This window comes from Myxocyprinus asiaticus, chromosome 1 (assembly GCF_019703515.2).
Source record: "Myxocyprinus asiaticus isolate MX2 ecotype Aquarium Trade chromosome 1, UBuf_Myxa_2, whole genome shotgun sequence".
NCBI lineage: Eukaryota > Metazoa > Chordata > Actinopteri > Cypriniformes > Catostomidae > Myxocyprinus > Myxocyprinus asiaticus.
Genome location: NC_059344.1, coordinates 40,926,978 through 40,940,104, shown reverse-complemented (window position 1 = coordinate 40,940,104; position 13,127 = coordinate 40,926,978). Strand labels below are relative to the sequence as shown.

At 40.0% G+C, this 13,127-nt stretch overlaps 1 protein-coding gene across 1 annotated transcript in view; it reads right to left on the bottom strand.

Moving 5' to 3' along the window:
• LOC127441719 (A disintegrin and metalloproteinase with thrombospondin motifs 18-like) overlaps positions 1 to 12,073 on the bottom strand; it is a 77,698-nt gene extending 65,625 nt beyond the window's left edge. The window contains exons 1-3 of the mRNA XM_051699363.1: positions 11,787 to 12,073; positions 11,602 to 11,680; positions 10,347 to 10,666 (exon numbers count right to left, since the gene is read on the bottom strand). Of these exons, the coding sequence (XP_051555323.1) occupies positions 10,347 to 10,666; positions 11,602 to 11,680; positions 11,787 to 11,888 (501 nt within the window). The 5' untranslated portion in view covers positions 11,889 to 12,073. The remainder of the gene's footprint in view (positions 1 to 10,346; positions 10,667 to 11,601; positions 11,681 to 11,786) is intronic.
• Between the last annotated feature and the right edge of the window lie 1,054 nt (positions 12,074 to 13,127).

The window sequence follows — 13,127 nt, the reverse complement described above, 5'->3', positions numbered from 1 at the left end:
GCTTGTGTTTAACCAACATCCTGGAGGGCCACTACAAGTGGTCCGCAGTCCGCTTCACACAATCATAACACATGTACTCCATTTGTTTTATAGACATACCAAACTTTACTGTAAAATATCTAACAACTTTGTTCAGCAGTTAGCAGATGGAGGTGCCTTGCTTCGATAATGGGCGTAAAACCATCTGGACCAAGTTCCACTTTTCTTTTCTTTTCTTTTTTTTTTATTTTTTATTTTTGAGGGGATGAGGACAGAAAGGAGCTGGCTGAAGACATGAGAGAGGAAACTAACTGACAAGAACAAACTTTTGCTGGACTGTGGGGATCCTATTATCACTACATCAGTTTGTGTATTTGACATAGGCAAGAGGGTCACTAAATAGTGATGCTTTTAAGTAGCACAATTTCAAAACTTCATTCTACAAAAGGTTAAAAAAAATCAGACACAACAGCACTCACTTAAAATTAGCACTGATTAAATATAGTCAGTGGAAAGCAAGTTTTTATGTAACAATATGTGACAGGTCATCACATAATGAAACAAGTACTTAAATACACCCTTCTTCATAAACCGAATGATGACTTAAAGCCTTAATTTAATTACAATTACAATTTCATTCAGTTACATTCAAGGAAAGATGGGAAGAATTCAACCACAGTCTCTTCTTCTGGTTTCACATTCATGTGTCAGACTTCCAGTTATCTCCTTCAAGAAACACTTGTAAAAGATGTTGATTAGAGGGCCAACGTCAGCCAGATAAACATGTTTCATTTTCACAGCAAACACAAAAACCACTAGAGGTCTTTTAACTCATACTACCCTCAGTGAGACTATAAGATTTAGAGTTAGATCCTTCACATTTTCAAAGGAATATCAGATGTCAGGAATTAACTAAGAAACCATGGCTCTCAAAGCACTACTCTGTTTATGTGGGTTCCATATGATCTGCCTTTGACTACATCACTCGAATGTCTTCAGTGCAAGTAAGGGAAATCATTTAATGCCTGTTTCTGTGAATCTATGAGACATAATTAGCATTTCTTTGTGTAAACTATAAGTGCTTTTTTAAGACTCCAACCATGGTATTATAATCTGAATGAGTAAGTGCTTACATGCTGTTAAAGGCTGGAAGGGAACAGTGAGAAAACCAAAGCTGCTTATTACCCAGCCTTAAAACACATCTGCATTCCACCACTGCTTGAGTTGCATTTGACCAGAGCATCAACTCAAGAGACTACAGTGAAGAGAATGAGTGTGGACTCTGTTTCCATAGACAAATTAGGGACACTGCAAGGACATTTAAAAAATGTGGACCTTCACAAACTGAGTCATTCTTCGTATTCTAAACTGTCTGTTCTGATTCTAAATGTCTACTGACACATTTCTTATACTAGCATCATATGGGTACTTTCTGTGTTGGGAAGTAGCTAAGGTAGCAACTTAAAGGTGCTGTAAGCAAATTAAGCCATTCTGGATCTTCCACTAGACCAGCCGTTGAATTTGCCAAGCCCCCTTTTTCCAAAATCCCACACACACAGACACATTAGAGACTGTTGTGTTGGAGCAGATGGAGGGCGATGTGTCCTCTTGAGCATTTCGCCACACGACCTTATGACCTAGTACAGGCACAAATACAAGCATTTATGGGCTGCTCTGTCAACATGCATAATGATTGACAGGCAGAACATCTTCTGATTGGCTGAACAAAGGATCTGACTGCGTCCCTCGGATATTTTTTCCGCAGCTGTTTGCTGAGCCTAGGGCTGTTACATAGATAGGTGTGACATTTCATGGCACCTATTTCAGTGATAGGCTATCTGACAGGTAATAGGAACAATTCCTTCATGTCAATTGATTAAAAAAAAATCACTTACACCACTTTAGCTATGTTTTTTGAGTAAGACGACAGAAGATCATCTATTGTCACAATAGAGCTAGCTTTTAAAACTTTTAACATGCTACAGTACTTTTTCCAACAAGTGTGTAGCGTTACAAAACATTACATCGTTTTTTTATTTTATTTTTTCTTACATTATATTGCACACAAAGCAATACAGCCGAGATAGTAAACAAACACACTCACCTAAACCAACCTCTCTCTTATTTATGGCGATGAGAAGTCCAAAGCATTAAAGTGAATCGGTTCAGTGGAGCAGTTCATATAAATGAACCAGTTACAATAAATGATTCACTAATTCACTTATTTTGAATTGAAAAGTAAAATTTATTTTAGTGAATTGATGAGTTCAGACAGTTCTTATAAACGAACTGGTTCAAATAAATGATTCACCAGTTTATTTTGATTCGCGCCGAGAAAAAACATATAAGTGAATTGGGTTGCTGGAGCAGTTCGTGCACATGAATCAGTTAAAATAAACGATTCACTAATTCAGCTATGTTGCTTTGGGGAGTCCAATTCACTTTAGTGAATTGGTTCTTTCGGATGGTTCATGTAAATGAATCAATTCAAATAAACAATTCAGTAATTCGTTTGAACCCCAGTCTACATGTATGTATAAATGAAAGTGTATTTCTTAGGTCTTATAAAAGGTTCTTTTAGGTTTTTCTCTAATTAATCATTCTTCAGAAAATAAATTTAATTTCACCATTACTTCAGACCTGAATTAGTAAACTAATTAATACTAAATAAACTAAACAAGAGATTAATTTAAAAGATGAAGCTGCTGCCCAAGCCTCAGATATCACACAGCTTATTTTTTTTTATGTCAAAAGGGTGTCATTTTATAACACTGTTACTATCAGAGAGATGCATGAGCATAATGAAACCACAAAGGAAAATTAGCATTTTAAAATGTCAGTGCCAAATCATTCTAGGCACTAGATCTGTGATTCCTTATAATATGTATGGCTTCTCAACACGAGTGTGACAGCCACTACACCACTGCCTGTTAGTTTTTAGTCTTGAAGAGAGTGAGGACAATGACTATTACAGGAACAGAGAGGGAGCAGCCTGCCTTTGCTCCTCGCTCTCTCTCTCTCTCACCGGACCTCTTTCTCTGGCATCTCCAAGCAGCCTCTACATCACTGTCACCACGGAGACCACCAGGGAATAGACCATGGCAACTGCCACAGTGCTAACATGGCATAACACACTGTGAATTATGAACTGGGGAGTGGGGAACATTTGTAACTACAAAGGAGCCCAGCCTATATTCACTCTGTTTTCAATTATTCTGTCTGCTCTTCCAAAACTCAGACAAGTATAAATATCCGCCACATCACCTGAGCATTGTCTCCTCTCTCCAGTGGTGCATCTCATTGAAGTCTCAGCTAGCAGACACAGAGTGGTTAATCCAAAGAACTGAGTCTGTTCAAGCAGCTTGTCAAAGAGAGGGTGGCAGGAAGAATGCCAAACCAGACCCAGGTATGTTGCTGTAGGACTTGGTATCGTTACTCATTAAATAAATCATAATATGATACACAACACAATGCATATGTCACAAATTACCATTCAATACATTGCAATGTATCACAATGTTGGATTGCTATCCTAATGAAAAACATGCCTGATGGAAACCCCAAAGCCTTTTCTCGCAATTTCCAAAGCCACATAATTTGTTCTCGAAGTCTGTATATGGTAAATTCCGGCCATTCTCTTCCATTGATGTTTGAAAGGCCCAGTGCTCTACACTCACTGCAGTTTATCCAGACAAGCTTTGAGTGCACTGACAGCTTTCCTCCTTTCCAGTCAGAGTGAATTAGCATCACAACTATCCCTAAATGCAATCCCACACGTTAGCGCATCAGCCTGAACCAGCAGGTCTGGTGCTGAATAAACACAGCTGAAGTGTTTCAGCGGCAATTCACACACACATTCACATACACACCTCTAACTGCACCTCACACATTCACAGACAGTCTAGCACCCACAAGGCTGGACTATGGGCCGGGCTGTCCATAAAAGATAAAAGAGCACTTTGCCATCCAAAAAGACTTCATGAACCAAACCACTCCCCCAACCCTAAAGCCTCTGCCAGACAAAGAGAGTCTGTGGGAAACCTGCTCAGCAAAAGTGCCTAACACCTCATAACATCTGTGTGTAGTACTTAATTGATCTAATTATGAGGGGGGGGGGTTTTCTCTGTTTACACAGCTTACGTAATGGATCTTAAGGTGTGTGATTTACATGAATTTACAATATTTATGTCTTTAAAATTATCTCACATAATCTAATCAATCACTAGGCTTGTCATTCATTTGATTAATTTGATATGAGCAATAGATCCATTTAAATAGGTGTGCTTAGGTGTGAATATGAGAATATAAGATAAGAATATAAGAATTTATTTCCTGTGTCCTGTCATGTAAATAGTAACTAGGTGAAAATATAAGTGATAGTCTGACCGTGAACAGAAGAGCCCACTTGGAGGGCTTGTGAAAGGTCATGTCTGAGTTCAGCATGATTGGACATGTTTGGAAAGAGCTGAAATTCAGTGGAGGGCAAATTAATGGATCCTCTACCCTACAAAGCTATGCTCATAAAACATTCAAAAGATTAGAAGGATAATTTATTATACTTAGATAAACTGACTGTCACTACTTCCTCACCTTCACTGTTTTTGGCCTTACCCAGAAAAGTTTGGGCTCATCTTATGGGGCTAATCTACTGCATGGTACGGCTCGACTCGACTTGACTCTGCTCGCTTTTTGGGGGTTTTCCACTGTGGATAGTACCTGGTACTTTTTTTAGTACCACCTCGTCGAGGTTCCAAGGGAGCTGAGCCGATACTAAATGTGACGTCAAAACCCTGCAGATCACTGATTGGTCAGAGAGAATTGTCACTACCAGCGTCACTGGATTTGCAACACGGGACATCAACCCACTAGTTTTAAATTTAGCAACAGCGATAGCAGTATCATTTGTTCACTCGACTTTCAAATTGTAAAAAGAAATGGCTGTGCACAAAACCACGCCGTGGTCAATAAACGAGGTGCAGACGTTCCTCTCATTAGTAGCCAAGGAGAGGATCCAACGAGAGCTGGATGGGGCGACACGAAACGAAAAAGTCTTTCAGGAAATGTCTCAGCAGCTGTTGGCCACACACGGCTACCACCAGACCTACCAACAGTGTAGGGAAAAGTTAAAAAAACTTAAAAGTGACTACAGAACAATCAAGGACCACAACAGCCGGAGTGGTTCAAACAGAAGAAAGTGGAAGTGGTTCGACCAAATGGACGCTATCTATGGCAATAGACTGGCGAGCAATGGGAGGGAGAGTGCCCTGGACTCGTCCACGGCATTGTTGGAGTCTACGATGGAGGATGATTCGTTTTGTTACGTTAACTCTATATTCTGCTTGAAAGCTTCACTTATTTAGTTGACCAGCTACTGGAAAGCTTGCTTCTAAAACAACCATTGCTCCTTTGTTGTGTGTTTGTGTCACATTTAAGATGATGTCATGGCAGAAGAGGCAGCACAACTATGACGATCAGCCTATAATCCCACCCACGTTGAGGCTGCACTAAACTGTATTGGAAAAGCAAGCTCAGAAATGTAAAGCGAGCAGAGTCGAGTTGAGACGAACCATACCGTGCAGTGGAAAAGTGCAATAAGTATGAGAGCTAGACTGAGCAAGGGGATAGTTCACCCAAAAATGACAATTCTGTCACTGTTTTTCAAACCCCTTTTGACTTTCTTTCCTCTGAGAAATGCAAAAGTCAATATTAGACACAATGTCAGCCTCAGACACCATTTAATTTTACTACATGAATAAGAGAATAGTGACTGAATCTGTCATTCTGCAAAACATCTCTTTTTGTGTTCCATGTAAGAAAGGTCACATAAGTTTGAAACTATGGGAGGGTAATTTAATAATTTTTCTCTCTTTATAGAGAACTGATGCTTCTCTGTTGACACCCAGTAAGAACAAGCTGGGGGTTTCCTTCATTTGGGATACCAAACAGCTAGCAAAACACCTTCACAGAGCATTTACAAAAATCAACATGGCTTGAATGAGATAATTTAATTGACTCACAATATCAACATTTATAACCTAAGGCAATTTAGTCAACCTTTTGTAAGCTTACCTAGCAGCATTTTCTAACATGCTGATTGTAAACAAACAATGGTGTATTTTAGCACAAACTGACAAAGAACAAGCCAAGTCTTCTACTTCATTACCTGCATGATGTGCTGCCAGGACTGGGAATGAGTTAAAGCTAGTCAATTAGCCATGAGAGAGTGCCCAGCACAGTCATGTATCAAACAAATCTTCGAAGCAACATAATGGTTTGTTTTAAACAGTGTCAAAACCTAATCCATCAATAACCTATGTTGTATTATGAAAGATCACCACCTCTCTCTGAAAGGTTACTGCTTGTAGTCTGGCTCAATGTCCTGCCCACAGTATTATAGGATTGGTTATTTGTCACAAGTAAATGGCCAATCAGCACTGTACTCCGTATTCGTGGAGAGGTGGGAAAGAGGAAAGCAGTGAGAGAAAGTTGAATCAATGAGAAGACAAGTTGTTTTCAAAGGTAAGAATGCAGAACTGAAGTTGCAATAAACATCAGTCCAGGGATCCGGACCCCGGATTTGTTCCATCTGGACCGCGAGACATCATGACAATTGTTGCCCCATCTCACCATTACTACACTTTAGTTTAGCAGCGCGACAAAACAAAGAAGCTGTGTACACAGCAAGCGCTCCAGGGCGTAGATAGCACTGATCTCTCGTGCTATGTCTTTTTTTATTTTTTTATCCCCTTTTCTCCCAATTTGGAATGCCCAATTCCCACTACTTAGTAGGTCCTCGTGGTGACGCGGTTACTCACCTCAATCCGGGTGGCGGAGGACAAGTCTCAGTTACCTCTGCTTCTGAGACAGTCAATCCACGCATCTTATCACGTAGCTCACTGTGCATGAGGCTCATGCTACTCTCCGCGATCCACGCACAAATTACCATGCACCCCATTGAGAGCGAGAACCCCTAAACGCGACCACAAGGAGGTTACCCCATGTGACTCTACCCTCCCTAGCAACCGGGCTAATTTGTTTGCTTAGGAGACCTGGCTGGAGTCACTCAGCACACCCTGGATTCGAACTCATTTCGTGCTGTCTTTGAATATTTTTCTCTAGCACTGAATGAACATGCTTTATTAATGCCCTTTCGAGCTCCGCAGGCATTGCCTCTCTCCCCTGGCCCGCAACATGAGGCGCAGCATAGTAGAGCTGCAGACGCAGTTATTTCAATAACAGTAGACCGTTCCGTAGAAATACAGTGAGCAGCTTATAGATGGGTGGCAGAGATAAGGACTGATTTAACAGAGTACTCGCCCGTATGAGTTGGTGTTTTTACGTGTTATAGCTGATGATAGCATTGATAGTGGTAGCTAGCTAACCAACGTTAGAAGGTTATGCAAATGTAACATCAACTTTGCTAGGGTTAAATCTTTCACCTCTGTTGTGAATAAAATCCCATTGCCCTTTTTGCACTTGACTAAATGGGCTAGCCAGTAAGCTACATGAAGAGTGTTAAATCCAGTAACATTGATTCTTGTCTGTTATCACGTTAATATATAACATTCTGTTATGAGCGGTTTAGTAGGGCTATGTATTGGCAAGAATCTGGCGATACGATATATATCACGATACAGGGGTTAAGATTCAATATATTATAGCGATATATTGCGATACTATAAGCAATGCGATATATTGCGATTTCGTAAATCTAATTTTAGGAAAACTGTCAAAGTATAAAGATCACACCACCATAGTCCACTCCATTATGTGATGCGCTGTTATGGTTACATACGATTCAGTGGCCCTCGATGTCCATGCATCGCATGTCAAAGCGACTCTCTTAGCTGAGCTGAGAGATTCCAGCACCCTCATTTTTACTTCCTTGTACAACTTGAGAACAGTGATGTCAGTTATGTGTTGTCGGGAGAGTATTGTGTAACGAGGCTCCATTGTATTCACCATATTACGGAAGCCTTCATTCTCTACAACACCGAGGAGATATCTTTGCAAATGAAATAAAGTATTCACTGAGTTATTTTGGTTGCACGAGTTGAGGTCGGTGGTAACTTTGGTGTGTTATCTTGTTCCAGAGTGAGTTGAGAGGGATCCACTAGTTTAACTTCAGCCATTTGCTGTTCTGTTAGCTGTACATCAGAATTAGATTCGTTGTGTTCCCGAAGTATTTAATTTTGGCATGGCACATTTTGCAAACAGCATGGCTCTTGTCGATCTCCTTGGTGCCTTCTTTATTGTGGAAGCCAAAATGTGTCCACACTTCAGATCTGTACACCGCGGGAGCCGGTATAACTCTTTCGTCTTCCATCAGTGGTAACGGAACTAGTTAGCTAGGTTTGCTAATGCTAATGTTAGCAGTGTGCCCTTACGTTACTTCCTGTCACAGTTTACGTTCAGAGATAACAACACTGCAATCTAGCGGTCGGGGGTTTAAACACAACACAAAATGAGCCACTGCCACAAATCTTTGGATGTAAGCTAGTAATTAAAAATGGATACAGTGTTTTTGAAAATCGATACAGTATTGCAAAACATAATATCACGATACTCAAGTGTATCGATATTTTCTTACACCCCTACGGTTTAGTTCATAATTTTTATATATTTAAAGTTTCAGTTCAAAATAAATGCTGCTAGGAGCTCCTTCCAATTTATTTAAAAAAAAAAAAAAAAAAATGTTAATAGGTTGTTTTCCAGTATTTTTCAAAAGATAATATTGAACTATACGGTTTTGCAGTATTTCATTAAACACGTTCATAGGCATTTAAAAGACATTTTGTGTTGGAGTTTGTGTTAGTGTAAATTTTGACACTAACATTTTTATTTTTACTGCAAAAGTATATCGGCCCCAAATATTGGTTATGGGTCTCCTTGATTACTAACGATCATTATCGGTATCAGCCCTGAAAAAAACATATCGGTCGACCCCATATTTCTGCTTTCAGGTGTGTTGTTTCAGGGTTGGATAGAAGATGCTCTACAACTAAAAAACACAGCTCAGTATATTAAATAGGAACAAAGTCCTTGTTTGATCGAGCACTTAAATCTGAGGCTAGACAATCCATCCGAAGCAAGTGATAGCAGCAACTGAAGGGCACAGAGTGCACAGTAATTAAAAACTCAAAATGAAGCAGGATTTAGTCTAAATCCCCATTCCTGATTTAAAGGCCAAGACCAACTGTTCTTCATTTAACAACAGAATACCCTCTCCATCTGGTATGTTATGCACTGTTTAACAGAGAGCAAGAGGACTAGTACAAGCCAATCAGGCTTTCATTAACTCAGTAACCCAACGGGCAGAACTATTGTACCTTTGAATGTACTAGCTGTGGGAGTTCTCATCCATAGAAGCAGTTATTTCACTTCTGCTCTGGCATTCTCAACACACAAAACCTCTCTCTCTCTAAGCAACTGCCTCCTCAGACTTTCACGGCACAAGGGGTTGCTGCGGATCAGCAGAGGGATGAATGGGTTCTCATTTGTACTTAATCCAAAGCTCCTCATCAAGGGGAGATGACATGGAAGGGTTAAAGTCCTCTGTGACTCGTTCTTTCTCATTCCAACAATGAAACGGCGAGAGAAAGTGAGAGTGAAAGAGAGAGAGTGACAGAGTGAGAGACCCCTTTTTCGCTTGGACATTTCCTTTTTCTTCTTTACTTTAAAGCACAAAATCTGAAGGGACACAAAGGTCTTGTTTGGTGCCCTCTAAATCTGAAATAGGGGCACCTTTATAGACTGCTGCAAAAATAGAGCTTCAAAGAGGTAGGGTTGTAGATCAAAGAGTTCTCGCACTCTATACAAATGCAATTGCTCCCAAATCACATTGTGTTATCACACAGTTTTAAAAGAATGGGTCACTGCTGTTTTATTGTGGAGAAGCAAGTGCTAATGAAAATGACAATGCAAAGATTAGTGCTGGCAGCCAAGCGCTTGAAATATCACTCTGGCTTTAATTGTTGAGAACAAGGGAGACAGGAAAGCGGGGCAAACAAGGAACAAAAGAGCCTGGAGCCAAAGCAGAGACTCTTTGCAGAACACTGGATATGGTTTTACAGTAGTCCAGCATCCAAGGTGAGACATGTGATCCTCTCTGAAGGAAAACAGAGAGGCCAAGATTTGTCAAGCAAAGCTCAACGCTCCACCCCACACAAGCCATGTCCCTCTGCTATGTCTCCACTTTGGTTCACTTCAGTGCTCCAGTGAACTTGTCTTTTCCATACTCTTCAGGCACATTATATTTTCCATAACTGTAGCAGATAATGGCAACATTTAGAGCTTCTTTAAACATGTCAATTTACTTAGTGAGTACATGAAGATCCTTGAGTCAGCGTGTAAGAGGAGACACTTACCAGACCAGTGCATGTGGATATAGCCACAGAAGATTTAGAATGGTTGCGTATGGAACCCTGGTAGAGACAGTTATGAATGACAGGGTCAAGGGCTGCTGTGTTGATCCCCTTTGCACCCAGTGTTTGTATGGTAAACCCCTCTGCCAGCACATGGGATGGCTGTAGATCCAGGTGTAATTCCTTGCCAAATGCAGTGACATGATAGTGCACAAGACCACCAGTTTCTGAGAGGGACCTCCTACTCCGACTATGCCTTGAAACGTTGTGGGAAATGTAGCCTCCGAGTGAGTCCACTTCCACTGGTGTAGCAAAATCATAATCTGCAAGGTAGACAAACACAGTTTAAATCACCTAACTTAATACAAATATATTAGACATGAGTGGGTTTCACCTGTTAATTACTGCATTAGTCTCACATAATGTAATGTGAGTCAATGGTAGAGATTTAATAACAGAATGTTCTCTCAAATGCACAAACAAGAATTAGGTCAGTGAGGTCATGTTAAAACTAGCTGTATCACCTTGTTATGTGGAAGTCTCACTGAGCATGTGTACATATACACTGAGGTTCAGAAGTCTGAGACCACACTAATTATATGGGGTTTTCACATTTAAACATGAAAATAAACTGAATGTTTTGGCATTTTGAAACATGAAACAAACAGAAGTGTCTTTAACTGCAATTCAAGCACTCAATAAGTTGTTTGAAAGATTCTTACGTCATGCTGGAATATTATATGTTGGAGTCCATGCCAGCTGGGGTGCATGTTGTCTTAACATTTTTTTTTCTTTTTTTCTTTTTTTTTTTTACTTTTTATCTGATAATATAATTCGTAACGAAACGAATTTTCACTCGTATTCTCAGACATTCGACCCCAAGGACCATGGAAAGTTAAAAAAGAGAATACATTTTCTCTGACTAGCTTTCGTAGCATGCGGCATATAAGCGATTTTAAGGGAGTCCCTTTAATGCGCACGCACATGCAGTACGCGTGCCAGCGCGCAACCAAGGGGGCACGATACTGACATAAACACTTAATTCACAGTACACATGTGGCATGCTAAAGCGTATGCTATTTATAAATTACGGCTGTGTGCAGGTATTCCCAAAAGGAGGACAAGTATGGTCACAGTTTGTCAAATTATAGTGCATTCTTTGGTTTAAGAGCGCGAGCGCATGTGGCTATCAGCATCATTCACTGGCTTATCATTCAAAAGAAATACTGCCATCATCGCAGTATGTAAAGGCACAGACCGTGATAGAGGCAGCCGGAGTCACCGGTAAATGAGACTGACGCTGATGTCACAGAGTGGAAGCAACAGAACTGAAGAGCCTGCAAAAAGCGCACATAAACAACAAAATTAACTTGTGAATAATAGTTAAATGAGACTTAGTAAAAACCACTATAAGAAATGAAGAATTTTCAGCATGTCACCTGCCTTTATAAAGTTTCCAAACGACACACTCGCCAGCAATCTCACTGATGTGCTGTTCACAAGAGGGACTTGTAAAGTCCAAAGCAATAGGAAAAGGCAATCCATGCATGCACTTTACTGTTACCTCGTCAAAAACCGGGAAAGTAACAATCCGCAAATCCATGCAATGCAATAGACAGACATTGCTAATTGCTTAAATCGCCCTGTCTCTGCCACTCCTCAGGTAAAATCCACCAGGTCCATTTGGGTAAAGCGCGCTGCCTCTGTTTGCGAATACAGGTCTGGACACAGAGCACTAGCTGACTGCTGAGCAATGACAGGCGGCGAGTGCGTTTGTGTACACTGTAGGCGATAGTGGCACCGGCTGATGGGCAGGGGGGGGGGGGATAAATTTTCACCAATCAGTGACTAGCATCTGCGGGCGGTTTATACTGTATTAGCGCTCACTGTCCGACGCTCCACAAACAAATGAGCGCACGCAGATCTCAAGGTTCATTGAAATGAGAAACATGTTCACAGCACTCTCTAAATGAATGATCAGAGCAAGTAAACGCACGCCGTCGAAACTTTTTATCGGTTCTAACTGAAACTGGAGAGTTGTGAATGGGATGATTTATGAGACTGTATTCCGTACTGTATAATAAAGCGCCTTCACGTCAGGTCTTGTTGCAAAAACTCTACTGTCCTTAGTATTTGTTCAAGCAAGTGCTCAGCTGATGCAAAGAGATGTTCAGTAACGCATAAAGGGTGCTTCTTCAACTTTTTATATGCCTTTAATGTAAAGATTTAACTGTTTTTTTCCCTGTCCCAGACCCAGGCTTTCAATTTTAAACTATGAAAATCCATTATATATATATGTTTAAAACTATGATCTGAACAAAGAGTGAACTAAATAATTATTTATTGTGTGAAAATTATTTCAATCATATTTCACTGTTGTGGTGTCATTTCCATCACACCAAACAATTTTGTCCTAAATAAAGTTTACAAAAAAAATTAAAATTAGAAAATGACTTTCGAGTACATTACTTGGGTTCCACATATTTATGTAGAACACATTAAAATTTGAATTCATATTTATACCTGTTTGTGTGTCTGTAACAGCTGGGGTGTATGACAATCAAAAAGGAGGAAATATCGACTTTTTTTGAAATTTGTTGAGAGGGAAAAAACTAAAATCTGTGAAAAGTGTTTTAGAAACAACTTTCTAAAGTAAAGATCAGCCTGATTATTAATGTGATTACTCTTTCAATGATGTAATCAGTTAAGTAAACTGATTTTACTGCAATTTTAGAAATGTTATTAGTGATTTGTAGCAGATCATTTTGAACGTAACATACCCAA